This window comes from Halichoerus grypus, chromosome 10, assembly GCF_964656455.1.
Source record: "Halichoerus grypus chromosome 10, mHalGry1.hap1.1, whole genome shotgun sequence".
In the NCBI taxonomy this organism is placed as follows: Eukaryota; Metazoa; Chordata; class Mammalia; order Carnivora; family Phocidae; genus Halichoerus; species Halichoerus grypus.
The window spans coordinates 117,850,957-117,878,578 of NC_135721.1; the positions used below are offsets into that span (position 1 = coordinate 117,850,957).

The 27,622-nt window shown below is 57.4% G+C and overlaps 1 protein-coding gene across 1 annotated transcript in view; it reads left to right on the plus strand.

The window, feature by feature from the left end:
* Nucleotides 1–297: 297 nt before the first annotated feature.
* VSTM2L (V-set and transmembrane domain containing 2 like) overlaps nucleotides 298–27,622 on the plus strand; it is a 35,876-nt gene continuing 8,551 nt past the window's right edge. The window contains exons 1-3 of the mRNA XM_036101576.2: nucleotides 298–560; nucleotides 24,527–24,696; nucleotides 26,188–26,238. Coding sequence (XP_035957469.1) covers nucleotides 440–560; nucleotides 24,527–24,696; nucleotides 26,188–26,238 — 342 coding nt within the window. The 5' untranslated portion in view covers nucleotides 298–439. The remainder of the gene's footprint in view (nucleotides 561–24,526; nucleotides 24,697–26,187; nucleotides 26,239–27,622) is intronic.

Consider the following 27,622-nt stretch of genomic DNA (forward strand, 5'->3'; position numbering starts at 1 on the left):
TTCTTCCACCCCATCTCTCTCTCCCATTTGCACTCTCGGGCGGGGGAAGTTGCGGGTACCGCTTTAAAAATCCCAGCCTGGGCAAAACTTTGATGATAAATCAAGCGGCAGATCCCTCCGCCGCCGCCTCCTCTGGGCGGGCGGGAGGGAGTGGGAGGAGGGGGTGCGGCGGCGGCGGCGCCGAGCGGAGTGGCCTTCCGCGGAAGGGAAGAGTCCCGCAGTCGGAGGCGGCCGGCTGGGCGTGCGCTCGCTACCCGCAGCCGGGGCTGGGCCGGAGCCGGGCGAGGGCCGGGGCCGGGGCCGGGCCAGGTTCGGCGGGCGAGGGGCAGCGGCCGGAGCTGGGCAGCCAGGCCGCATCGGGCAGGGAACGGCGGGCGCGGGGTCTGCGGTCTCCGGAGCCCCGATGTGAGGCGGCGGCGCCCCGGCCCGAGCGCGCACCATGGGGGCCCCGCTCGCCGTGGCGCTGGGCGCCCTCCACTACCTGGCACTTTTCCTGCAACTCGGAGGCGCCACGCGGCCCGCCGGCCACGCGCCCTGGGACAACCACGTCTCCGGCCACGGTGAGTTCGGTCGCCGCCCCCGCGGACTTCCCCACCAAACCCCACCCCGGGCTGCGCCGCTTCAACTTGGCCGTCCCCAGGGCTGGAACCCGCGCCGGCCCTGGCGGGAGTCCCGTGGCGCCCCCTGCCGGGTCCATGGACCCGCCCTGGCACCCCGGCCACCCGTGCAGAGGAGGGGGCACCCCGTGTGCAGCCCCGATCCCGCTCTCGCGGAGAGAGACCCTTACTCCCAAGCACGCTCGCGCCGATACACACACCTCCAGGACTACACAGATATTTGCAGCCAGGGGCACATTCACTGTTCTCACACTCACAACTCCTGCCCTCACACATCTCCAGACACCTTCTCGGATCGCCGTCCTCACTCACAAACACTCGCACTTATGCCCGCTGCACACACATAGGCATTACGGTTGGTGGGCTCACACCCTGCCAGCTGGCGCCCAGGCGCGTGCACTCTGCACAACTCTTGCCCGCCCTTCTGCCTGCAGACACACACACACACACACACGTGAACACACTTGGCTCGCCCACTCCTCTCTGCCCATCTGCCTTTCCCTTTTGTGGGCTTAACCCTGCAGCTGCCCTCATCCCCTCCCATTCCTGTCCTGCCCCTTACACCCCTGGGGAAGGTCCTGGGGGACAGCAGACCCTGCCTCTGGAGAACTGGTAGTCTCGGGCTGCCGCTACCCCTGCAGGGTAGGGGATGAAGGCTTGTGGGGAGCCCCTCAAAGTCACTGGAATAGTTGAGATTGCTGCTTCTAGCCACGGGCATGGGAGGGGAAGAAGGATGCCGGGGGCTTTTGTCTGTCTCTGGGGGTGGAAAGCCCCTGCCATCCTTCTGTAGGGTACCCAGCCCTCCTCATCCTCGGCCCCCAGGACTGAAAAGTGGGAAATCAACTCAGCCACCATGGCAGCCAGGGAGCAAGCAAGCAGCCCCACATTGGTTGCCTGAGTGTCAGAAGCTCCTTTCAGCCCCAAGGAGCCCAAGTTGGTCGCAGAGTTGTAGCATCTGAGGCTGGTAGCTGTGGGGGCTCCCCCTTCCCCTGTGAGCCAGGCTCCAGCATGGGGACCAGAGCATAAATGAAAATGGAGACCCTTCTTCCATCCATCCCTCCCCATCTGGTGGGGGAGGCTGCAGCAGCAGTACTGGGCACTGTGGGCCCAGGGCTGGGGGGAGGTTTGCACAAAGAGCAGAGAACTGTGATTTATTCTGATGGGAAAAGCGGGGGGAGAGTAGGTAATTAGAGGAGGCTTTGCTGGGGCCTGATGCACCAGTGGGATTGTTGCAGGAGGTGTGGGGGCTTCCAGGGTCTCTGCTTTTTGGGAACCATGACTCCCTGTACCCTTCTGCCTCACCACGTTTGGTGTAAGTGCTCTGTGTCTCATCTCTGCACCCTTCATATCGCTCATCGGATTTCTACTGACCTGGCTGGAGCACTGGTAAATAGGGGAAGGGTTATTTTGACCCTCAACTTACAGATGGAGAAACCAAGGCTCAGAGAGGTGAAGGGACTTGCCCAAGGTCACACATTGCGTGAGTGTTTGAGCTGGGACTGGCCACAGGGTCTGTTGGGCAAAGACAGAGCTTTTTCCCGGATATTCATCTCCCTGTCAGATTCCCTCCCATTTAAAGGAAACTGGGGATTCCTCCTTCCGTTCTCCTCCTCGCTCTGCTCAGTTCCTTGGCACGGTTAGAACTTAGACTAGGAGGGTTTTCCAAGGAAGGATTTTCCTGAGTTTGCAGTCCCAAGAGATACGAGGACTAGGGCTCTGAGGTTTATGGTCATCCTGTCCCTAGAGCGTCAGGCCCCAAGGATTTGGGTGCTACTCTGTCATTCCGGAGGCCCCGAGGTGGCCCCCCACAGGAAATCAGGCTTTGCCCTTTGTGTGGTAGTCTCTGCCTGCCCCCCGGTGCCAGGCATGCTTAGGGGCACAGCTCTGCCCCGCCAGCTGTAAAGGTCGCCTCTGAACCCTGGCCAGGTCCCGCTAAGGCCCAGAGGAGGGGCTAGACAGAGAGGACACAGCACTGACTGCGGGGGAACCTGGCTTCTCTCACTGACCCCCCTGTGCACTTCTGGGCAAGTGGGTCAACCCCCTGGGGCTCCTTCTGTCCCTCCTGAAACGAGGAGGCCAGGCTGCTCTGCAGGGGCCAGGCTACCTTCTCCCAACATTGCCAGGTTCAAAGTCGCCAAGTAGTGGATGCCGAGGAGCCCCCACGGCTGCCCCTCTGCTGGGCCAAGCACCCGACCACAGGAAGGTTTTGGAGCCACTCACTTAATCACAAAAAGAAACTGTTATTAATGATAGTGAGACGCGGCGAATAAGTGGGTCATGTCTAATAAGCCATTTGTGTTCAGGAGGAGAATACCAATTTGATAAAAGCTGTGTGTGCTGAAAAAGCCCAGAAATTGCTGTTTAGCAGATTGGAGCCTGATCGTTTTATTATTCCTGGGCTCCGCGTGTCCTCAGCTGATTCAGGAAATGTGGCCGGGTTAGGGAGGTGTCTATGTCTGGGGGTGGGGATGGGAGGCTGGAAGTGGGGGCTCCTCCTCCGGAGCCCATGGACCCCAATCACTTGGTGGCTCCTCACCACTCCAGCTCAATCTGAGCCCAGCCCAGCCGCCAGGCTAACGCCTTGCCCCTGCCCGCCCGGGACTTGTCACAGGGAAAGCCCGTGGTCAGATGGGTCAGCAAGGACATCCGTCTCGCTTCCCATCTCTCTGCTACTTCCACTCAGCCCACTTCACAGAGGGCCTTTTAAAGGCATGAGGAATGAATGGGGGTGAACACCCTCTTCGAGAGGCATAAGGGATTGGGAGGCTGGGGTCGTGGTGGTCCGTGTTTGTACCTACTAGGTACTCAATTAATGGTAGTTTTGATTATTCCTTATGAGAAAGGGTCAGCTCATTGCCATCAGCACAGCAGAGGTGGGGGGCAGGGGGCGGAGCTAGCATTTATGAACCGCCTACTGTGTGGTAGCTGCTGCCAAACCCCTTGCCAGTGTTAACTCACTAAGGCTGACGTTATTCACGCAAGGCTGGTGTTGGGCATATGAGGATACTGAGGTTCATAGAGGGCCAGTGACTTGCCCAAGGTCACTGAGTCTGTACAGAGAGCCAGAGAGCAGCACCTGCCTCCTCCAGGATGACCTCGAGGCAGGCTGGGCCAGTCACGTGACAGGACTTCTTCCTTCTGCACAGCCCTATCGCAGCGCTCCCTTCCAGCTCCCCAGAGAACTGGTAAAGTCGTGGGGGCCACCAAGAGGAACCAGCAGCTTAGAAAGGTGACGCACGGGATCTTGCTGAGGCCACGTGCAAGTTAGAAAAAGACAGCTGGGCTGGACTCCTTCTCCAGTTCTTTCTCCAGATCTTGGCCAGGGCAGGGGTTGCGGGGGGGGCGGAAGGCAGGATCTTTGTGAGGATCTTTGTAGACCTCCTGCCTTGGAATCACCAGGGAGTTTTGTTAAAATGCAGATCCCAGGGTCGCCTGGGTGGCTCAGTCAGTTGAGTGTCTGCCTTCGGCTCAGGTCGTGATCTCAGGGTTCTGCTCAGCGGGGAGTCTGCTTCTTCTTCTGCCTCTTCCCCTACCACCCCCATCCCCACCAGCTTGCTCACTCTCTCTCTCAGATAAATAAATGGATTCTTAAAAAAAAATGCAGATCCCAGGGTCCCCCCACCCAGACCCATTGGCCAAAATGATTGTTGATGAGACCCTGGAGTCTGCATTTTAATAAGCTTCCCCAGATGATTCCCGTGCAGCCTGGAGTTTGGGAGCCACTGCCTTAAGCACTCAGCCAGGCCTGATGACACGTGTAGGGACGGGACATCGTCTGGCGCCAGGGGCTGCTGGGTTGGTTTGGGTTTGCGAGAGAGGGAGGGGGCCATGCTGGAGCGGGCATGTGGACCCTGAGAGGAGCCCCAGGAAGCCTTGTACTGCAGCAAACATCCATCCTCCCACCCCCGCCCGGCCACACACACACACACACACACGTAGGCCAGCACCTTCAATTATTAACACACCCCAATGCAGACACGGATCCTGGCTTGGCCTGGCGCTTTGTCCATTGAGTGATTCACTGCCCTGAGGTTCTCTCCGTTGCCTGGAGGGAGCAGCGGGGTGCTGAGGCAGGGGCGGGGGCCACCGGGCCATTTGGCAAACAGCCCGTGCCCTGAAAACCCACCCTGTCATTCTCTCATTCCTTACCGAACTGTGGATATCTCGCCATCAATAAGCCGGCTAGTTTGGTGGCTGGGAGATGGAGAAAATTGAGCGCTGTCTTCCGAAGGTTATGATGTTAAAAATGTGTTCGCATTGTCTCGGGTGTTGGTGATTATTCTATCAATTATGCCCGTAAACAGTCGGCCTTGGGCTGAGGGTTCCCGGCCTCCTGTGGGGAATTGGCCCTCACAAGCGGTTTTCCCCGAGTCCTTCACACCAATTGGTTTTGACACCTTGCCTATCAGCGGCTCCGGCGGCCTTTTCCCGAAGCAACGGGAGCCGGGAGCTGTGGGCGGCCAGCAGGACAGGAATTCGGCTCATCTCCACGGTGACACGGTGACAGGCTGACAGTAGGGGTGTTGGGGGAAGTCTCCCGTGACAAACAAGTGGGCCGGGTCAGGGGTGAGGCAGAGTGGTCAGCCACCGGGACAGGAGATGCAGGCCACGGGCCAGGGTGCATTTGCCCAAATTGCCGGGGGAGGTCAGTGCTTGGCTTTTGGGGTCACCTTATCCAACTCTGTGCAAATTAGGTGAGAGATGTACGGAAGCAAATGTTGACTGAGTGTCCTGCCAGGGCCTTAAATGGCGTTGTCTCATTTGACTCCCACAAGAACCCTCCGAGGACGAGACTTCCCCTGGCCCAGGGTATTTTTGAGGGAACTGAGTCTCGGCGAGGTTAAAAGGCTTGCCCAAGGTCACTCACCTAGCAAGTGTTGGAGCCTGGATTTGATCCCAGGAACGTGACTCCAGAGCCCAGGCTCACAATGCTGTTGAGTCCCAGAGAAGAGGAGGGAGAAGTGAGGTCTGAATGCTAAAACTTCTCTGTATTCCAAGTTAATGCAGTTTTAAACATTCACATAATTTTAATTTCATAAGGAATCCACATTTTTAGTAGAACGATCACAAAACGGAGCCCCTCCCTCATCCTTACTGAGCGGTACGAGGACATCCTGGGGTGGGCAAGGCTGACCTCACTTTGCAGTGGGCGGACCCAGGCCCGGCCCCTTGGAGTGCATATGAGATGCTATGACCCGGAGGGTAATGGGGTGCCAGGGTGTGTCCTCTCCCCAACCCTGGTGAGGCAAGACTCTTCCATCAGAAGGGGCCGTGACCTCACTGGGGGAAGAAATTTACCCCTCTACCAGCTGGCGACCCTGGGGTCCCTTGGGCACCTGCTGCTGTGGGGAAGGGAGGTGGGGCTGGGGAGGGGGAGGGACTGCCGCTCCTCCAGGACCCCCTCCCCACGACCGGGCCCCCTCCCCTTCCTGAAAGTCGGCAGAGGAGTCTCTGGGACTCAGCCCCATCACGCCCAGTGGAAACCCCTTTTCAAGAACCCCCAGGACCCTCAGCAGGATTGGGTCCTACCTGAGAGATGGTTTTAGGCAGAACCCAGATAAACCTCTTACATTTTAATAGTTATGCATTTATTTTAATGTGGATTGGAAAAATAAACCCAGCACATCAAAACTGTGATTTCACAGATATGATTGCTTAGATGAGGCTAATGGGGATATTAAAAAAAATAGTGGGTTAGTTTATAGGAAAACATTAAGGACAGAACAGAGAGGGTACACGGGCAGCTGTGTGTGTAGGAATGACTGGACGTGTGGGCTGTTGGCCCACGGGCTGCCCCCCCACCTCGTCTCTGTGCTGTCAGCGGGAGCTCCTGGCCCAGCAGGGGCTGCTGTCCGCTACTGGAAGCGACCATTCATTTATTCCTTCATTCATTCAACAAATAGCGCCTGAACACCTGCCATGTACCAGGCTTTTACCCACGGGGGACATATCAGTGAAGAAGACAGATAAGGTTCTTGCTCAGACAACTAAACCTATAAAAAATGTATAAGTATAAATTGTGATAAGAGTGAAGAAGCAGAGATGATGTTCAGCCCCGAAAAGGCACTCCCAGGACAGCGAGGGCAACTGGTAGTGAGCTCCCTGTCACACGAGCGATGTAAGCTGGAGCCAAACATTTATTAGCTGGGGGTGTTATGGAGGGAATCCCTGCTTTATTTCCCCAGGGAGCACAGACTGGTGAAGTGGGCAGAGAAGTCTGAACACAGTGGGTGGTTCATAACGATCTGTCACACAGCGATTTAGTGACGGGGCCCCCCGTGGGCAGAGCTCCCAACTCCAAGGATTCCTGGCCCCCCACCTGGGGGGACATGGCAGGGGTGAGGGCCTTTGCTGTCTCTTGTGTAGAGAGGTGGGGGCAGCGACTCCTTTGTGACTTCACTTCAGCTTGAGTTCAAGCGCCCGAGTTCGGGCAGGAGAAGTAGACCCAAGCCTTGATCCACCCTCCCGCGGCCTCTGCCTTGCTGGGTAGCTTGGCAGGTCCCTGCCCTTCTCTGGGCCTCAGCAACCCCCAACAATGGCGAGTGCACCTAGGCTTTTAGCCTCCAGAATCTTTCCACCTGTGGCCCTTTCCTCTGTCTTCCAGGCGGCAGGTGCGGAGGGAGCCCATGGCCACATGGGATTCTGTCTGGCACATGGTGCTTAGTCTCAGTGGCCTTCGGGGGTCTGGGAACCAAGACGCCAGACAGCATTCATCGAGCATTTTCTCTGTGCCTGTCATCCCCCTCACCTCCTCCTTCCAGCCTCACACACCCCATGTGGAGGATGTTCCCATTTTACAGACCAGGACATGGAGGCTTCGGGGGTGTTGGGACCCGCTGGGGGCCACACAGCTTTTGAATGGCGGAGCCGGGCTTGAGCCCAGCTTGTGGGGCTGCAGGGCTGGAGTTCTTCCCTGCTCATCTGTCCTGCTCGTGGCTGCCAAGCCAGGTGGGCGTGTGGACAGTTGCTTTGTTCCGGAGCGGCACCCTGATTTCACTGGATTCTCTCGGGGTCCAGGATGCCAAAATGCTGGGGAAGGCCTGGGTCTGGCTGCACGAGAGCGGTCTGAGAGCCTAGGCTCCTGGATCCAAGCCCAGCCCTGTCAGTGGGGCTGCTGGGACCTTGGGGGTACGCGTGGGACCCTGGGTGCACCTGCCTGGGTGTTCTGCTCGGGGCTGGTGGTTTTGCCTGAGCATGTGGCCGGCGTGCGTGTGTTTGGGTGTTGGATCGTGTGCGGTGGAGGAGCTGTGGGCGGGAAGGAGCCTGGGCGCTCATGTAGCGTCCCAGCCGAGGGGCCAGGCTGTGCCCTCAGTGCCGTGGCCTTGGTGTGCGGACCCGCCTCCCCGGCCCCTCCAAGCGGGTGCCCTTGGGACTCAAGGCATCGAGGCTCTGGGAGCATCTGGAAGGTTAGAGCTAGAGCTGGGGGGGGGCTTGCTCAGAGCTGTCAGTTAGGGGGCTGGCGGTGCCCATCTGCGGCAAGTGCTCTGCCTGCCCCTGTCTCCGCTCGCTCTCTCCCCGGGTTGGACGTTCGCTCTCTCTCTGTCTTTCAAACTCTCTCCATCTTTCTTTGTCCCTTTCCCTGTGTCTGCTGCATCCATCTCCCTCCCTCTTCTCATCTCTCCACCTCCGCACTCTGTCTTCACACGCACGCGAGCACACACACGCACACACACACACTCCTGTCTCCAGGTGACACCTTGGGATTACACATGCGTCTCTTCTTTGTATCATCGTGACACCCACGCAGAGCAGGCACTCAAGAGATGTCAGGTGAATGAATGAAGTGGACGAACGAATGACCAAGTGGTGGAGTTACAAGGGGCGCCGGAGCTTGTCTAGACTTGTGGTTCCTAATTTTCTTGGAGGTCACCGTCCTCTGGAGCATCTGATGAAAACTGGATCATTGTCTCAGAAAAATGCCACATCGTTTGGGTTAGTTCCAGCGGGTTTGGGAGGCCCCCAGAGCTCACCTGTGGGGCCTGGGACGCAGCCTTCATTTTACGGGGGAGGAAACCGAGGCCCAGAGAGGAGCCAGGCCTGGCCCCGGGGTTCAGGGCCAATGCTCAGCAGAGCACCCCGCCCCCCCCCCACTCCACCGCAGCCCTCGCATAACAAGCTTCCCTCTAGTGTCTTCAGCAGGTGGGCATGGGGAGAGGTCAGGGAGGACAGCAAACCAGGATGTGAGCCCTGGAAGTGGCTCAGGCAGGTGAACTCTCCCGAGGGGGTCTCTCCCCTCTCCTACCGGAGTGGTGGCTGTGTCCTGGTGCAGTCAGGAAGACTTCCTGGAGGAAGTGGGCTCCTGGTATCCAGGGTCTCCTGGGACTGAGAGGAGACTCCAGAGGCCGCAGGAGCAGGTCTGTCAGGGGCTTCATCCAGAGAGTTGTGCGTGTGCATCGGGCGAAGCAGGCGGTGGAGCTCGCCGCTGACCTCGCCACCCGGAGGTTTCCGGTGGGGAAGGTACGAGGTGTGGCTGGTGATCGTGAGGGCCTGGCCGTGTGACTGAAGTGGGGGTCAAATAGGACTTGGAGGCTAGGGGGGGACTGGTGGAGCGGGAGAAGCTCCTTCCAGGACTAGGGCCGAGTTTGCGGGCTCGCAGGAAGCCGGGGCTGGCCGCAATGTCCGGGGGCTGACGGAAACCTGGGCTGCGCAGGAGATGGGAGCTGGGCGTGCTTGCGTGCCTGTGTGTGCGTGTGCGTGTGCGTGTGTGTGTACCTACACTGCTTCCTTCCTAATGCTTGCACACACCGGGCTCCCTCCTCAGGGACCTTTTGCCCAGCGATTTCGATTTCGTCTGCCTGGCAGGCTCTCCCCCTGCCTCTCCCACCCTCTGGCTCTTTCCTTTGTGCTCCGCGGACCTCCTCCCGGGGCCCCAGCACCTGTCAGAGCCTGGCCGTGGTCACTCCAGCAGGCACCCCAGGCACCCATCAACATGCCCATCTTGCAGAGGAGGAGACTTGGGGGGGGGGAGACTGGGGGCCCACAGCTCGTTCAAAGCAAGGGAGCAGAACCCAAACTTTGTTCCCTCAGCCATGCGTGCTAAGGCTGTAGGGGATGGTGCCTGCCTGGGCTTTGGGGTCAGACACTCTCGGGCTCAAATCCCGGCCCCCACTCAGGCTCTCAGAGCCTCACTAGCCAACTTGGGGTTGGGGTTCTTGACTTAAGCCCTCTTTCTCACAGCCCTTGGGCTTGGTTGCTGGCCCAGGGCAGGGAACGTGAGAGAGGACTGCAGGGTGTCTGTTCTGCTTTGTGAGGTTTTAAAAAAATTATTTCTGGCCTTAGAGGTGGCAGCAATTAGGGCTGGCTCACCGGGGAGCCCTTTGCCGCCTGTCATTGGCCCCAGGAAAGGGTCCCTAATGGAGGCTCAGCGGCCAGAGTGCACGGTAGTGGAAATTGCGCTCAAAACAACCCGGCACTAATGGTTTCCTGGCAGGCAGAGGAGAGGGAGGGGGAAGGCAGGCTGGCAGACAGCTAATGGAAGTCCTTTGGGGCAGGGGCCCTGAGACTTACCAGTTGGTCTCCTTATGTCCCCAGAGACCCCAGCAGTGGTCCCTAACTCCAGTTAGGCGCTAGGAGTCCTGAGCCCCATCCTGGCTCTGCTGCTTTCCGTTGAATCCCCTCCTAGGCAGAGGGAACAGTAAGTGCAAAGGCCCTGGGGTGGGGCAGAACCCCTTCAGCTAAGGATTCTCTGGTTCTAGAATAGTCCTTGTGTTTCAAAAGGCCAGGCCAGTCTAGTCTTCTAGATGAGGAAAAAGGAGGTGGGAGCCTTGGGGGAAAGAGAAGCTGGAGCAAGGCCATCCTGTGAGAGGCGGTATGAATAGCAACCGGATCATCACCAGCCTAATAATGCTCCACGGAGCCCACTAGGTGCTGGACATTTACAGGCATGTGCGATCCTGTCAAGTCCCCACAATACCCATTTTACAGATTTAAGACACTGAAGCTTAGCGATTTGCCCACCACAAGGAGGTACAGTTGGGGTTCACATCGGGGTCAGCCTGACTCCAGAGCTCATGCATTTACTGCTGCGCTGCTGGATTTCCCAAACACAGTTGGGCAGGCGTGGGAGGGCCAGGGCAGGGCTGACACTGGGTCCCAAGTGGGGCTGCGTTTGCCCCACACCAGGTCCCGGGGAGACAGCATGGCCGTCGGAGTCTGCCTCAGTTTCTCCCTTCCTATTGGTCTTGGCACCTGGTTTTCATGTGCCCTCTCCTCTTCTGCTCTGGTCCTCATGGCCGTGGCGCTTGCTGGCCCCACCCTTGGTGCCTCCCACCTCTCTCCCTTGTCTTTCTCCTTCTCAGTGGACCTGAGGATGCTCCTTTCTGGGCTCCGAAGCAGCTCCTCATCCCTGTGGCTGATGCGACCTCCCTCTGCTTCCCCCATTCACCCCCTCTCTGCCTCTGGCAGGCAGCAAGGATGGTGCATGCCTGGGCTTTGGGGCAGACTCTTAGGCTCAAATCCTGACCTCCCTTGAGCTGTCTGAGCCTGACCAGCCATGTGTGCAGTGGGCTCACCCCGCAGGCTTCGCCAGCCGTATAGGTGAGGAGGAAAAGAATTGCCATCTGCATAAACATCAGGATGTCTGTTTGCCTTCTCCTGTGCCCGGCTCCCCCATTCTGGTTCCTGCCCTGTCCCGGGCTCCCCGCGCATTCCCACCCTTGCCTCCCTCCCTCCCAACCCTTTCCCTCCTTGTGGCCAGATGTGTGGGAAGAGAAGGTGGGAATTCCACAGGGGAAACCTGCTCAACTCCCACAATCCTGCAAGTGCCAGAATATTTTCACTCTCCTTAAATCTCCCCAGATTTGTAATTCCATTGCTGTCTCCCTCAATATGTGCCCGTGGCCTTGAGAGACACCCTGCACCCAGCTGCAGGCACCAGCTCTGCCCGCCCAGCGGTGTCAGGACTGCAGGGCGGGGGACTGCACATGTCCCCACCACTCTCCGTGCCTCAGTTTCTTCATCCGCAAGAAGAGGAGAGTGAGAGTGGCTACTTCCCAGGTTGTTTGGGGATCCGGTGAGGGATTTTATCTGATGAAAGAAACATCTCTATAAAAAGGAATGTGATCTGATATATGCGACAGTGTGGACGAGCTTCAAAAACATGATGCTAAGTGAAAAAAGCCGGTCCTTAAAGACCGCGTATTATATCGTTACATTCGTGGGAACTATCCAGAATAGCAAATCCATCCAGAGACTCAGCATAGATTGGTGGTTGCCAGGGGATGGGAGAATGGAACATAACTGCTTAATGGGTGCAGGGTTTCCCTTTGGGGGGAAGAAAAAGTGTGGGGACTAGATGGAGGTGGGGGACACAGCATTGTGAATGTACTCAGGGCTGGCAGCTCGGTCACGTTAGAACGGTTAATTTTGTGATGTGAATTTTACTTCAGTTACAAAGTAAGTACAAAGGACACACCTCCATAGCAGTCCTCGGTGCCAGATCGTCCACTTGATAAATGTCGACACACTTGGTACTTACAGCGACCGCGTGACGTTGCTCTTACCCTTGCCCCCATTTTACAGATGAGCACACCAAAGCACAGCATCACCAGGCACTTAGCACCCAGTAAGTGTTCAAAATGTTAGCTATTTGAATTTTTTTTAAAGATTGTATTTATTTATTTGACAGAGAGAGACACAGCGAGAGAGGGAACACAAGCAGGGGGAGTGGGAGAGGGAGAAGCAGGCTTCCCGCCGAGCAGGGAGCCCGATGCGGGTTTGATCCCAGGACCCTGGGATCATGAGCTATTTGAATTTTTTTCTAAAAATTTCATTTATTTGAGAGAGAGAGAGAGAGAGCATGAGAGGGGGAGGGTCAGAGGGAGAAGCAGGCTTCCAGCTGAGCAGGGAGCCCGATGCGGGGCTCGATCCTGGGACTCCAAGATCATGACCTGAGCCAAAGGCAGACACTTAACTGACTGATCCACCCAGGCGCCCAGCTAATTTGACTTTTTATTGGTTGGGGCCGCCCTCCTTCCCAGTTAGCAGGGACCCCCACCCCCACCTGGGCACGTGTCCGTGTGTGTGTGTGTGTCTGTGTGTGTGTGTGTGTGTGTAACTCAGCGGTGCCTGGCGGCGAGGAGGCTCTCCTCTGTCCCACAGCGGGAAACAGACTCTTCACCTGCATTCATTCATTTCATCCTCACAATGAGCCATGTGGAAACTGACGCTCAGAGAAGTGAGGCAACTTACACAAAGCCACACAGCAAGTCAGGGCAGGGCTGCAGCTGGTGTGCCCACATGTAAATCCTAGGCTTCACTGCCCCCCACCCCAGTCCCTCTGCTTCCTCCTGGTCCGCCGCCCCTGGCAGCCAACACATCAATACTCCTGCGTGCAGAGCAAGGGCTGTTGGAGCCAAAGGAGGCCTCTGCCTGGATCAGGCAGAGAAGGCCCTGGACTGGGGGGTCGGCCCCACGCGGCAGAGTGAACGGCTCCCCACCAGGGGCAACGTTTCTTTGATGTTCTCCTATGTCATTCAAAATTCATGAATTCCATAATCTATTCCATAATATATTCATGTTTGTTTTAATACAAAAATTATGTTCTTTCCCCACTTTGGGGGAGGGAAACCCATGCCTCCGGAGGTCACATCCCTGGTTTGAGCAGCAGAGACCATGAGGGCATCCGCCCTTCCTTTCTTTGTTCACTCCTTCTGCAAGCGGGCCGTCTGCGGGCCTCCTCGGACCTGAAATGGGTGTCAGTCCTCCCCACGTGCAAGACACAGGGAGGCTGCGGGTGAATCAGACAGGAAGCCGGACTGGCAGGGTCCGTAGGGTTGTGACAGGTGAGTGGCAGGGAGGCTCCCGTCCTTGGGCCTCTGCAAGCCAGAGCTGGGAAGTGGGGACGAGGGATGAAGGTGGGAGGGCGTCAGTGGCTGAGGAAGCCAGAGCTGGTGGTGACCAGTGACCGTGGTGGAGGTGGCTGCCCGGGGGCCCGCCCCTCAGCAGCCCTGCCTCTCAAGCCCTGACTGAGAAGAGTCTCTGCCTGGCCCTGCTCCGCATTTAATGTGTAACTCTCGCCCACCTCCCCTGTTCCTGCGAGAAAATGGACACTGAGGCCCGTAGCCTTCAGCAGGCAACCTTCCCTGGCTAGAATTGATAGACGCTGTGTGGTTCTCCCAGTGTTTATTTTTACAGTTCCCCTCTATTTATGGTAAGCGATGCTGATTCTCCATTTATGGCGGCAATAAAAGTCTCCTTTTAAGCTGAATTTATTTAAGTAAAAAGGGAAAGGTGTTTGAAAATAAATATTAAGTAAATAATAGTGCAGGTGCTTTAGGGATCCTGCGGAAATGGTGAGGCTGGTTCCCAAAAGGTTGGACTTGTGAGACTGTCTCTCTGTGGGGCATGCCTTTTCCTGTTCGGAGCTCCTCCTAACTGTGCCGACTCCAACCAGGCTTCGAGTCCAAGCGTGGCCCACCTCCCAGAAGCCATCCCCGAGTCCAGGCAGATGTGGGCCTGCCTCCGTCTTCCCTAACACTTGCACCTCCATTCTGAGCTTCTGCGTATCTCTGGGGAGTGGGAGGGGGGAGTATGATTCATGGCTATGTGAATGGTGCACACGGTGAACAACTGTACATGGCGATGCAGGCTCAGGCCTAGCCGTTGTCCATACAGTAGTCACCGGTCCGTGTGTCTGCCCTTCCTGTGGACTCTGGGCCCCTTGAGGGCCAGGGCCTGGCCAGAGCATCCTGGGAAGCCCAGCACAGGGAGGGGTCCGTGAAGGTTGATCTCCTTCATTCCTTTTGCGGGGAGGACTTGAGCTCCTACTGCATGCCCAGGCTGCCATCTTCCCACTAAGGAGCGCTGCAATTCCCCGAGCTTTTGTACAAACGGCCTTCTTGCACTTCTTGAGAAGAGGAAAACTTGTCCGCTCCAAGATCAAACAACCTTCATCGCCTCACACCTCGATCCCTCTTGCTGCACGCAGCCAGCCAGCAGCCAGGGGCCGCCCCGAGGGAAACGGAGAACCCTCCCCTGAGCCCTGCCCGTCCCAGAGCAGACACTGCACCCATCCCCAGGGAGGAGAGGGCTCTGGCTGGTGCCCGCCAGGCTCCTTCTATGAAGCCAGGCTTCTCGGTCCCTGGGGGCTTTTTCATTCAGTTTATCTGGGTTTTCCTCTTAGGGACATTTTACATCTCCTGATTTCAGAAGCAAGGTGAGATCGATGGATGAGCTGGGGCTCCCTCCAGCACTCCCTCTGCAGCCTTTCCCTTTCTCTGCCTCCCAACCGAGAGTTAAGGTGGCCACGGGCCTTCCTGACTCTGTGCCGTACATGCTTGCAGCCCTGGCCCCCAGCTGAGCTTGCTGGAAATGACCCCCAGGGAGTCACACTGTATAGAGCTGAAGGGGAGGAGGGCTGAGGGAGGACTCGGGTTCTGCTTGGGAGACTCTCCAGTCAGCCTCGGGGCTGGCATCTTGCTTTGTCCCTTCATACTGTGTGACCTCAGGCACGGACACTCACTCTCTGAACCGTGCACCCTCCCTCTGTGAGGTGGGGCCTGGCCATAAAGACCACCACCTCCTCAAGTCTTTGGGTCCTGTGCATGGTGCCTGGAGAGGTTTGCTTCCTGCAGTCCCGGGGTGGCCCCCATGTTCTCTGAGCTTTGTTTCTCAAGTCTGGAAAAGGCTCAGGTCTGGATGGAGGGGGTGGGCGGGGGGAGCTGCAGGGGCCCTTACGTGGACCCACCTTACTTCCTGCCTTCCTCACTGCAGCACCTGCAGAGAAGAGGGTGGGGTGGGGGGAGACTTTGCATTCTGGGGTCCCAAAGCCTGAATCTGAATTCTAGCTCCCCAAGGCCCGGGTCCCAGTCCCAGCTCCTGTCGCCTACCTGCGGTGAACCTCAGTGAGCCTCAGTTTCCCCACCTATAGTAAAGAGTCAAAGACCCCTGACCTGCAGGGTCGCTCTGAGGATTATGTGGGATCAGACACATCCGCTGTCCGGCGCCTTGCGGGCCTCGGGGGAGAAAGGGGAGCCCGTGGGCCTCAAGGGTGCAGACAGCGACCCGCGAGGCCGACACCGCCCTTCCTGGCACTGCTGGCCTCTGTTTATTGCCCCATTTCATTCCCGGTCACATTTCATATGACCACTTTCTGGGCCCTCTCGGGGAGCCTCCGGCTTGCTTGTCAGTTTAGCGGGGCGCCTGTGGGCCAGGCCGGGCTCGGGCGGCCAGAGGTCAGGAGGGCCAGAAGGAGGGAGGTTGGGGAGGGGTCCGGCCTGCTGGAGCCCCACTCAGAGCCTCCCAGGATGCCTGGGTCCACATTGTCCATTTGTCCCTATCCCTGCTCTCGTGGGCACAGCTGCCCCAGAAACTCCCTTCTGGCGCATAGTAGGTGCCCCATAAATGAACGATGTCTGGCTCCGTGGTTTTTTCTTACAGTTTCGAGAAGTCCTCTGGGTTTTTGTCTGACCTTTCTTCCTTCATGCGTTCATTCACTCATTCAGCACATGCCTAACAGCACCTCCCATGGGCCTGCCCCATGCTGGGGGAGCCACCAGGTGGGGACAGACACAGACACCTTAGTGTCCGTCATAGAACCCGCTCCAGTGGGCCAATCCGGGGCCCCAAGGAGGGCTTCCACCCCAGCCTGGGCAGGGAAGGCATGTGCGGGCACAGGGCCCGCTGTGAGCCGGGACTCCGGGAACCGTGCCCCGGGGGGGGGGGGGGCTGGGGGGGCACACATAGAAGTGTCGCGAGAGGCAGGAGGGGCACACAGCTGGGGTCCCGCAGAGCCAGAGCTGCAGACTTTGGATGCCCAGCCCGAGAGCCTGACTCGGGCTCTGAGAGCCGGCAGGTTCCCATTGGGCTCCCTGAGTGTGAGGCTTTCCTGGAGCTCCCAGGTGGCCCGGGGCCGAGAGGACAGGATCCCACCCCTGCTTTCTGCCAGAGCCACCGTGTTTGTCTGGTGTCACAGCAGCCAGCGTCCGTCGAACACCTACTGTGCGCCCGGTGTGCCTGGTGTCCTTCTAGCTGCCGGGACACAGCGGTCAACCAAGCCGACTCCGGTCTCCCGCCTATGGGGGGCTTGCGCTCAGGGTGGGAGAGGGACAGCAAGTGAGAGACGTCAGAGAACGTGTTAGTGGTAAGGGAAAAGCATGACGCAGAGAAGAGGGGGACAGACGGGACAGACCGTGGAGCAAAGACTTGAGTGTGTGTCCCCCCCCACACCCCCACCCCCACCCCGTGCACGTTGGGGCTGGGGAGCACTCCCGGCACAAGGCCAGGGAGAGTCTTGTGGTGTGGAAGCCACCGCTGCGGGCCGGGGAAGCCACAGGAGGCTTTTAAAAAAATTGTGATAAAACATATACAGCATCAAATTTACCATTTTAACCATTTTTAGGTGCACAGTTCCGTGGTGTCAAATACGTTCAGCTTGCTGTGCGCCCATCCCCACCATCCGGCTCCGGAACTTTGGCATCTTCCCCAGCTGAGGCTCTGCTCCCATCCATTCAACACTCCCCCATCCTCCTCTCCCCCCGCCCCAGGCAGCCGCCCTTCCGCCTTCTGTCTCTGAGTTTGCTTGCTCCAGGGGCCTCATGGAATCACACGGTATTTGTCCTTTAGCTCCCGGCTTATATCACTCAGCATCACGTCCTCCAGGTTCATCCATGTTGGAGCCTGGGTCGGAATGTCCCTCCTTTTAAGGCTGAATAATATTCCCTTGTGTGGAGAGACCACATTTTGTGTATCCATTCATCAAGGGAGCAGGCCACAACACAGTAGGACCTGGCAAGAGATGGGCTGACTGGGGACCAAGGGGCCAGCGGAGCCACACTGGTTCTCTCTGCTCTGCCCTCCCTCTTGCCTCCCTCTAGCTCCAGTTCTGCCTTGGTTCCCCTGACAAGGAACTGATCCTTCTGTTGGTCCTCAAGGGAAGCCTGCTCTCACTCTGGCAGAGACGGATGGATGGCCTGGGGTCCAGTCCCTGCAGGCTTCCTGGAGGAGGCAGCCTCGAACCAGAGATTTGAAGATTAGAAGGGCAAGGAAGGCTGTGGGGAGGGAGAGAGGAGATTTGGGGCTGGATCAGAGGGTCTGGGCTGGGAGGGTCTGGCCTCAGAGGTGGAGGGAGCTGGGGGCTGGGCTGAGGCTGCCTCTGGTGGACAAGTCCCCTGAGGCTTGCCTGTGTGTCACCGGCTGCTGGGGGGACGGAGCTGTCGGGAGCCAATGAGGAAGGAGCGAGGAGGTACAGGGTAGATAAGAGGTTACACACGGCCCAGGCGTGAATGAAGTAGAGACGCCATACCCACTGCATAATCTGATGCAGCTACAAGGAAGCATCTTGAAAATCTTTCTGGAGATGACAGAATTTTGAGCCAGAAAGTGAGTGAAGGGAGTGATACTTGCTGAGCACCTACTGTGTGCCAGGCACGAGGCATGTGTCGCCTTGTGTCATCCTCCCCTCTGCCCTCTCTTTCTCTCCTTTTTTCATATAAAGAACTGAGGTTCGGAGAGGCAAAGGGGCTTGTCCAGGTCACACAGCTGGGGAGTAGAAGAGACAGGATTCAAACCCAGGCCTGAGGGCAAAGCCCTAGATGTGGTATAGAATCAGGGCCTGGAAGGTTAGGAAGGAGGTCAGGCCCCGGTCGTGAAAGGCAGACAAGATCTTCCAGGTCTTCCTCTGCCTTAACTAGAAGTCGAACCCACTGACTCGGGCCAGGATCCCAGAGCTGTTTCCTGCCGACCGAGGCCCGATACTCGGGCTTGGGGTTAATGACTACATTGCTCCCCCAATTAAAGGCAGAAAGGAAGAAGAGGTTGCATTCAATCAAGCCCCTTTCTCCTTCTCCTGCAGAATCCTAATTTGTGGACACCGGTTTTAATTGTCTTCCCAGCAAGCCCAGCCCTGCTCAGGCCCTGGGGCAGGAGAACGCAATTGCATCCTTCTCAAAAATCTATAATTATACGAGCCTCCCCGGAGACCGGCTATGAGGAGTTTCCTGAGCTGGGAGGGAGGGAGGGCTTAGGACAGGAGGAAGTCAAGGAGAAGAGATGGATTTTATGTGCCAAACTCAGCAGGGATGCTAACTGGAGATGGGGGGGTCTGGGGGGCTGGAGAGAAGGACATGGGGGAGGGGATAGGGAGAGGGGCTGCAGGAGCAAGGTCTAGAAGTTATGGGCTCCACTCTCAAGTGCTCTGGAACTGGGTTCAAATGTAACCGTTTTCTCTGTGGCCTTGGGCAAGTCCTTAACCTCTCTGGGCCTCGGCTTCCCCACCTGAACAATGGGGATCAATGACCCCCCTTCCCCCACAGCATCATGGTGGGAGCAAATGTCCAGGAAGAGTTTGGCACAGTGCCTGACACAAGTACTCTGCATTTCTTAGACGTTAATACTGCGCCATCATCGTCATCAAACTTAGTGCGGACTGCCTTCCAGTTTCTGGTGTTGATGTGGTACCCTTTCTCACAGAGCTGGGACAGGGAGCAAGAACCTCTTGCTGCTTAGAGCTGCCTGCTTGTGGTGGAGGTGTGAGGAACTGAGCTCCCATCTCTGGAAGTGTGCAAGTGGGATGCAGAGGTGTGGAGCCCGGTGGCTGAACTTTTCCTGATAATTCAGACCACATCCTGATGGGGGCTGATGGAGCCCTGGGTCTTGGTCACAACTGCTGGTGAGACCCAGGTTCAAAACCCAGCTCTGTGTGAACTTGGGCAAGTCCTGTCTCCTTTTTGAGCCTCATTTTCCTTATCTGTCCAATGGGGGTGAGCGGATTAGAGACAGTGCTTGCATAGTGTTAGGAGTGTAGTAGATGCTTCATCAATGGTATGGATTCTTTTTAAAAAACAATGACAAAGCTCTCTGGATTTCCCGCCTCCTTGTCTTGGCTCACACCATTCCTTTTCTCCTTGCCTCTGCCTGTCAGGATGCACCCATCTCAGGGCCCAGCTGACATGCTCCTCCTCCCCCAAGGAGCGGTGACCCCTCCCCTTTCCAGTGCCCAGGACACCGCTTTTAGGACCTACATCACTTTCTCCCTCAGACTGTCTGAGCTGATGGGGTTCTCAGACCATCAGCACTGACCTCCATTGTACAGAGGAGCAAACCGAGGCTCAGAGGCGGGGAGAGATGCTCCCCAGGCCACACAGCAGGTCTGTTGGCAGAAACAGGCTCAGTCCTCCATCGCTGGTTCCAGCCCCATGCCCTGGGTACTCACCTGCATACGCTGCCTCTCCATCAGGGGCTCCTTGGGACAGGGCCGGGGACAGGGAGACTCAGGTTATGCCCTCAAATGCCCAGAACCTCATTTTGCCACGTGTCTTGAAGACACATCGCCCCCATCACCACTGAGGTTGGAGACAACGGGAGATCCTGGCAGATCCTGGCAGGGTCTGAGGAGATCAGAGAGACCCTGGGGCCAGAGTCCACTGTGGGGGTGGGGGAGCTGGTGGCTGCCCCCACAGATGACTCACCTGGTTCCATGAGTTCTTGCAGCCAGATTTCTATCCCTCTTCCTCCCCGAAGCCCTTCCCCACTCTTGGCTCCAAACCATCTCCCCACCTGGGACAGGGGGCATGGGCAGGGAGCACAACACCTCCTTTGAGAAGTCTGCCCTGATTGCCTCAGGCTGGGTGAAATGCCTCGTCTGTGCCTCCCAAGCCTTTGCCCTCCCCAGCCGGCCCCACAGGACCCTGCAAGGTTGGCCATCTTAAGACTGTTACTTTGTAAGAAAGACCTCTACAGCCAGAGGAGTTTAAATATTCTGGGAAGAACATAGCCTTGGGAGTGAGACAGGCCTGGGTTCAAATCCAGGTTCTGCCGTGTGACCTTGGAAGGGTCACTGCCCTGCGCTGGGCCTTGGCTGCCTCCTTTGAGCAACGAGGACATGTGATGGGGAGGGGAGAGTCACCTGCTAGGATGCCCCCCAACCAGTGACAGCTGAGCACCAGGAATGTGGCTTGTCGAAATCGAGATGTACTGTAATCGTGTCAAATTCATTCTGGATTTCTAAGACTTGGCACAAAAGCGAATATAAGATAGCTCATTAATCATTTTTATTACATGTTGAAATAATTTTTTTGATATCTTGGGTTAAGTAAAATACATGATTAAAATGAATTTCATCTGTTTAAAAAAATTTTTTTTTAACTTTTTAAATGTGGCTACTAGAAAATGGCAATTTCCATGTGTGCCTCCCAACCCTGGCTTGCGTTCTGGTTCTGTTGGACAGCGCCCTCTAGAGGACCGTTACTGGGATGGGGGCGGGGTCGTCCCTCAAGTGTGTTTGGGAGTTAGAGCGCCTGGTCAAGGACTCAGGACCTGGGGCTTGACCTTGCTGTCCCCTAGCTGCTGTGTAACCCCAGGCCACACACCGCCCCCTCTGAGCCTTGCTTGCATCAGTAAAAAGAACCGATGGGCCAGGATTGGGTTTTCAGTTTGGGGGTGCCCATGGGCAGGGGAGGCTGAGCTAGGGTAGATGGAGGCTTGGCCCGTCTCCAGGTCCCCCGATGGAGTCCCCACCCAAGGACAGCCCATCTCTGCCCTTCGTGCCACCCATGAGACCCCCACATACCTGTTGGCAGACATGCTTCCTCCACACATACACACATCTCTAGGTGGGGGAGAAGCAGGGGCGGAGTCAGACAGGCCTGGCTTCGAGGGCTGGCTCCACCCTTCCTAGTCTGTGACCCAAGCAGCCTGTGGACCTCCTTTCCCCTGGTGAAGGAGGGAAAATGGTGAGCACTTTCTGATTTCTGTGGCTCAGCAATGGCACCTGGAGAAGGTCACAACTGTGTCCCTTTCGCTGACCCGTAGCCAGCCAGGTCCCACTGCTGCTTTGGATCCAACTCTCCTCCTGCCCTCTTTGCAAAGGCCACTGGGTCTGGATCAAGGCAAAATCCATCCGTCCCAGGACAAGGGGCCAAGCGCTCATTGTGATCCCCTCTGAACCTTACTGGTGGCTCAGGGCCTCCATGGCCCCCGCAGTCCTGCTTGAGCCGGCAGGTTGGCATCAGGGAAGGTGAGGGGGGCGCGGCCTGGCCCAGGACACTCAGGGTGGGAACCTCTTGGCTCTGGACGATGCTCCACCACTGCCCAGTCATATCTGTTCATTCGTTCACTCAACGAGTATTTATTGAGCACCTCCTAGCTGCCAGGTACTGTTCTAGGAGCTGGGGATAGATCAATGGATAAAACAGGCACAGTCCCTCCTTTGGGAGAGCAGACAATAAACATAAAACAAGTGTATTCGCAGTGCTGTCCAGTACAGTAGCCATTACGCACAAGTGGCTATTTGTTTAAATTTAAATGAGTTAAAATGAAAAATTTAAAATTCAGTTCCTCATTCACACTAGCCACATTTCAAGTGCTCGGTAGACATACGTGGCTGGTAGTTTCTGGATTAGCTCAGATATAGAAGATTTTTCCTTATTTCAGAAGGCCTGTCAGACGGCACCAATAATGTATTGGAAGGGAAGAGGGATTTGAAGCACTGGTTTTGGGTGAGAGATGCAATTTAAATGAGGTGGTTAGGGTACGCCTCCTTGAGGAGGTGATATCTGAGCGGAGTCCTGAAGCAGAGGAGGTTGGGAGCTATGTGGGAATCTGGGGGCGGGAGGAGGGTGTTCCAGGCAGAGGGAATACCAAGCAAGTGCAAAGGTCCTGAGGTAGGGTCTCAACTGGAATGTTCAGAGGACAGCAAGGAGGCCATTGTGGCGGGAACAGAATAAGCAGGGGGAAAGCAGAAGCTAGCGCCGGAGGGGACAGGCCCAAACATGGAAGGCCTTCCCTTTCATGGTAAAGGCTTGGCTTTTGCCCTCAGTAAGAAGACACGGCAGGACAGTTTTGAGGAAAGAAGGAATCGGGATTGGTTTGTGTTCTGCCAAGATAACTCTGGCCAACCAGTTGCAAATATATTGTCGGGGAGGACGGGTGGCCACAGGGAGGCCAGTGAGGAGGCTGCTGTGCCATTACGGGCCGGAGGCTGGCCCAGCGCGGGGGCGGTGGGGGCGGGGGCGGGGTTCCGGAGACGCTCAGGAGGCAGCATCCACGGGGCTCCCTGCAGACTGAATGTGGGCCATAAGAGAGGGTGAGGGGGGTCAAGGACGGCTCTACAGGTTGGGGCCTGGGCACCCGGCAGGCAAAGGCGGGCGTGGGAATAAGGACAGGCCCGACTTTCAGATCGACCGCACGTGAAGGCCCCTCACACCTCAGGGGGCACATGTTCAGTAACTCAAACAGCCATTCTTACTAAACAGGCTTTGTTTATGGGACAGCGGCCGGTCCTTCCCAACCTCACCGAATGTGAGAAGCCTCCAGCAAGCATCTCACGAACCTTTAACCTCAGGGATTAGGGACCTTGCTAACTTTCTCTTAGCCCAGAAACCAGTTCCTGGAGTCAAGCTCCACATGGAAACCTGCGTGTAGAGCAGAAAAAGCAGAAGCTTCCAGATGGAGGTGTTTGTCAATCCTGATGCTCCCAAAGCCCTCAGAATCCTGGGGAGGGGCGGGAGGCAAGTGGCCCCAGAGCCGGACCCCTACCTCCCAGCCCAGGGCTCCCCGTTCCTCCTGTCCCACGCTGTGCGGGCACGCGGACATACAGGAGGGACCCCTGGGGCTGGGTGGTGGCACGTCTGCCGCTGCGGGGGGGTGGGGGAGGGGCACCCTGCAGGCTGCAGCATCCCGGAGGGGCAGGGGAGGGGGGGACTGATGGACACACATTCCCTGGGTGACCTGCACATTGCCAGGCGTCTTTCCGGGGCGAGATAATCTCTCCTGAGAAGAGGAAAGAATTCTAATTACTTCTCAGGACAATATTTGTTTGGAGAGAGGAGAGACAGAACATATGGTGGGGAGGGGCACGGGCCACATTAAATGGGGATTTGTTTTCTCATTTACCTGGTGACGTGGGGGTGGGGGGTGGCGGGTGGGCGGGGCTCCTGCTGGGTCCTGGGGAGGGGGGCGAACCACCTGCCCTGGGATTTTCCTGGGGAGCTGGGCCTTGTGGGGGATGGGAAGATGTGGCTCCCACTGCACTCTGGGGGCCCTCCGAGGATGGAGAATGTTCCACCGGTTTAGCGCGCACGGAGCGTCTGCTAGGTGCTGGGAGCCGCACGGCCAGCAGGAGCTCCAGGTCCCTGTTCTCAGGGAGCTCGAGGGGCAATGTGTGCAGTGAAAGGATATGTGGTCTGACCGGGTGGGGCTGGAGGTCGGGGTGAGGGGGGTCCTGCCCCGGGTGGTCAAGGACGGCCTCTCGGAAGGGGCCGAGTTAGAGCTCTGAGTGACTTGAAGGGGCCAGCTGGGTGAAGAGAGACCAAGGATAGAACGTTCCAGCCACTGGGCACAGGGCAAAAGTGAGGGGAAAGCGAGGCATGCATACAGGACAGAGAGGAGACCAGGGGGCAGTGGGCGGGCCCCGAACCCCAACCTGGTGGGCTTTATCCCAGGTGCAGTGTGGGGAGCCAGGGCAGGTTCTGAGCAGGGGGTTGGCCTGGCCCGACTTGGTTTTACAAGGACTGCGGCACTGGGTGCTGTGTTCTGGGCTTGGGAATAACCTGGGAGGGAGACCGGTGGGGGTGACTAGAAAAATCTGGAAGACTTGATGAAAACGGCAGCTTCCTCCCTGGCCTCCAGGGCCTCCGTGCTCACGCCTTCCAACCCAGCCCTCCTCTGATCCCTCACTGCCCTGGGTGGGTCTCCCGTGGCGCCCATGGACTCCGGGATAGAGACCCAGCTCGTGTGGGGCCCTCAGGGCCCTGGACCTGCCCCGTCGTCCCCATGTCTTGCCCTCTGCTGTCGCACACCCCTTGCCTGGCCTCACTGAACTCCTCTGGAGGCCCCACCTGAAGCCAGGCCATCCCCCCTGCCTCCCTCAGCTGCTCCCACTCTCTCCACCTCTCCCGGACCCGCCAGCCCTGCGCCCATGGGCCCTGCGGTTTTCTGAGCCCCGGCCACTCCTCCCCCCTTTCTCCACACAGCCCTGTTCACAGAGACGCCCCACGACATGACGGCGCGGACGGGCGAGGACGTGGAGATGGCCTGCTCCTTTCGTGGTAGCGGCTCCCCCTCCTACTCGCTGGAGATCCAGTGGTGGTACGTGCGGAGCCACAGGGACTGGACCGAAAAGCAGGCGTGGGCCTCGAACCAGGTACCGCCCCTGGGGAGACCCCCGAGCTGGGCTGGGACCACCCTGGCCCCCGGGGGTACGGACGTTTCTCCACCCTCCGAGCAGGAGGCAGAGCTAGGCTGAACCCTTGGGATGGCCAAGTCCCTCCCGTCAGTGTACAGGTGGGGAAACTGAGGCCAGGGGTTCCGGGCAAGGCGGGCAACCCAGTCACTACACACGCACTCACTGGAGCGGCTGCCGTTGGTGCCCTGCGCACACCTGCCACTAGCCCCACGGCCAACTGCCAACTCCGCCTCAGAGATTTCTCTGGGTGACAGCCCGCTGGCTGGCAAGGCAGCCCAGCAGTGACGGACAGAGCTGGAGGACACGTCCCCCAGCGGCCTCGCCCGCAGCTGGGGTGACGGGACAGCTCCCCATTCTCTCCCTCGGGGCCCCACCACCCACAGTGGTCGCCGGCTGGATAACAGGCACGCTACTGACTTCCTCCCGCCCACTCCCCTCCTGATGTCCCCTGGGATCCCCTCCCAGGGAGACTAATTGCACTTGAACCTTTGTCTCAAGGTCGGCTTCTGGGGGAACCCAAACGAGGTCACTTCTGTTCTTACACTGGGGTAAATGCAAATAATATACGAACACATGCCTATCTGCCCGCCCATTCACGTATGAACACGTACATTCACACACCTGCACGTGCACACACGGGCGTGCTCGCACATTCTTGCGTGTTCATGAAATAGCCTCTAACACGTTCACAGACACATAGTAAAGATTTTATTTATTTATGTCTTTATTAGAGAGAGTGCGCACAAGCAGGGGGAGTGGCAGGCAGAGGGAGAGGCCGGCTCCCCGCTGGGCAGGGAGCCCGATGTGGGGCCCAGTCCCAGGACCCAGAGATCATGACATGAGCCGAAGGCAGAGGCTTAACCCACTGAACCACCCAGGCGCCCCTCACAAATGCATATTAAATTCTGTCTTGCTCCTGGGGGTGTCGACTCTCCAATACTTGCAGCCTGCCTCACAGGGCTCAGAGGACTCTGGGGGGTCAGAGGAAGCCCCGAGGCAGAGACCTGCAGATTTCTTGCAGTTGGCAGCATCGGGGGTCAGCCTGCAGGGAATAGTACGTGGGCAGGACTCTGACAGGATTTGCCACACACGATCACGGGTGTGATGCACCTGAAAACGCAAACACGTTCGCAGACGGAGACCCAAGTGTAGAGACCGACATTCCAACAGGCACAGCAGGCAGACTCCCCCACCCCCGTAGATCCCCAAATACCCACATATCTAAATGCGCAGCACGTGCCGCTTTACAGGGACCCCCTTCATTGTCCTTGGCTCTGACTCACCACCCCCACCCCCACCCCGAGGGGACACGGAGCCGAGGGATGCCCAACTCCGGACCCCGGAGCATCACTTGTCGCAGCTACTATCTTAGTTATTGTCCATACTCCCACCCCATGATGCTAACGCCTTGTCTCTGCTCTCTCTGCCCCTCCCGCTCCCTCCCGACAGCTAAAAGCATCTCAGCAGGAAGACACAGGGAAGGACGCCACCAAAATAAGTGTGAGTTTTGGTAATGACTTCTTGCAAGGGCTCTAATGGAGGACACAGCTGTAATTAAAAAAAAAAAAAAAGGGTCCAGTTCAGCTGGGAGCTTGGGCATGAAGATGGAGGAGAAGAAACAAGAAATGGGGGAAAAAATCGGCCTTGTTCTGTTTTTAAAAGATGCAGATTTTTCAAGTTCATTGAATGACAGGCATAAAAAATGACGGGGGAGAGAAGACACATTCTCTCCTGTCAGGGCCAAGGCTGTGTGTGGCCCGGGTGCTTTGTGGCTGTCTCAGCAGCATTTTTAATTTGAGGAACCAATAGGGTCTAATGGGACTAAGCTGGCTTTTTTCGGCCCATCATGACTGATGGTGGTGGCATGTCAGGGTCACTTGGGTCATGTGGCTCCCGGGGCTGAGGTGAGGCGGGGAAACTACAGCTGAAGGATTTCAGGACTGGTCCGGTCTTCTTCTGCAAGAACTCGTTTTATCATTGCTACAAGTCTGTAGGGAACGGCCAAGCATTCACCCATTTTACAGGTAGGGCAACTGAGACTTAGAGGGGTCAAAGATTTGCTGGAGGCCATGACGTGGCTGAGCTCCCTGTCTTCAGGACTTGAGCTCCTTGTCTCCAGACTCTTCTGGGGCCTCTGTGGGGACCCAGGGGACTCAGGGAGTGCCAGTTTTTTGCGGAGGGGGGCTGGATCGGTGCGGGGGGCATCGGGTCAGCCTGGCAGGAAGCTAGTAAGTCCACTAGCAACATCAGAAATGCAAATGCAGGTGCCCACAGGGGTATGAGTGTGTATGTGGGGAGAGTGACCTCCAGATTCACTCTTTTCTGCTGATTCTTCCACAACTTTTCAAGGGTTTGTGATGGAGCTCCAGACCCCAAGGCCAACGAGACACAGATGCTCAGAAGAGCCTGGCCCCAGAGCAGAAGTCACAGTGCAAAGAGCGGGCACCAGCAGGCATGGGGGGTGCCATGCTGGGCAGTGAAGATGGGGGAGAGGAGGCAGAGAGGCCAGGGAGGAGGCTCCCGCAACCACCCTAACAGGAGGTGGGCAGATTAGAGAACGAGGGCCTTCAAAGCAACATTCGTGCAGTCTGCCCAAGGCCCTTCCCAGCCGGGGTCTGGAAATTCAAGCCACTTCCAGATTAGGGCAGCTGCAGCTCCCCTACACCCCTGCCCCTCACCTTTACCCTCTGCCAAGGGTACATCCATGTGCAATGCCCCATTCCTTGTCCAAACACCCACCACTTAAACCTGGGTAGGTAGAGATCTGTGAATATATTTATATACCTGCAACTCTCCTATGATTTTGTTTGGGGTTCAAGGAGTGTCTCAGGCAAAGGGAAGAATAATCTAATTGACTTAGAGGATTAGAATTCGAGGCTGCTAG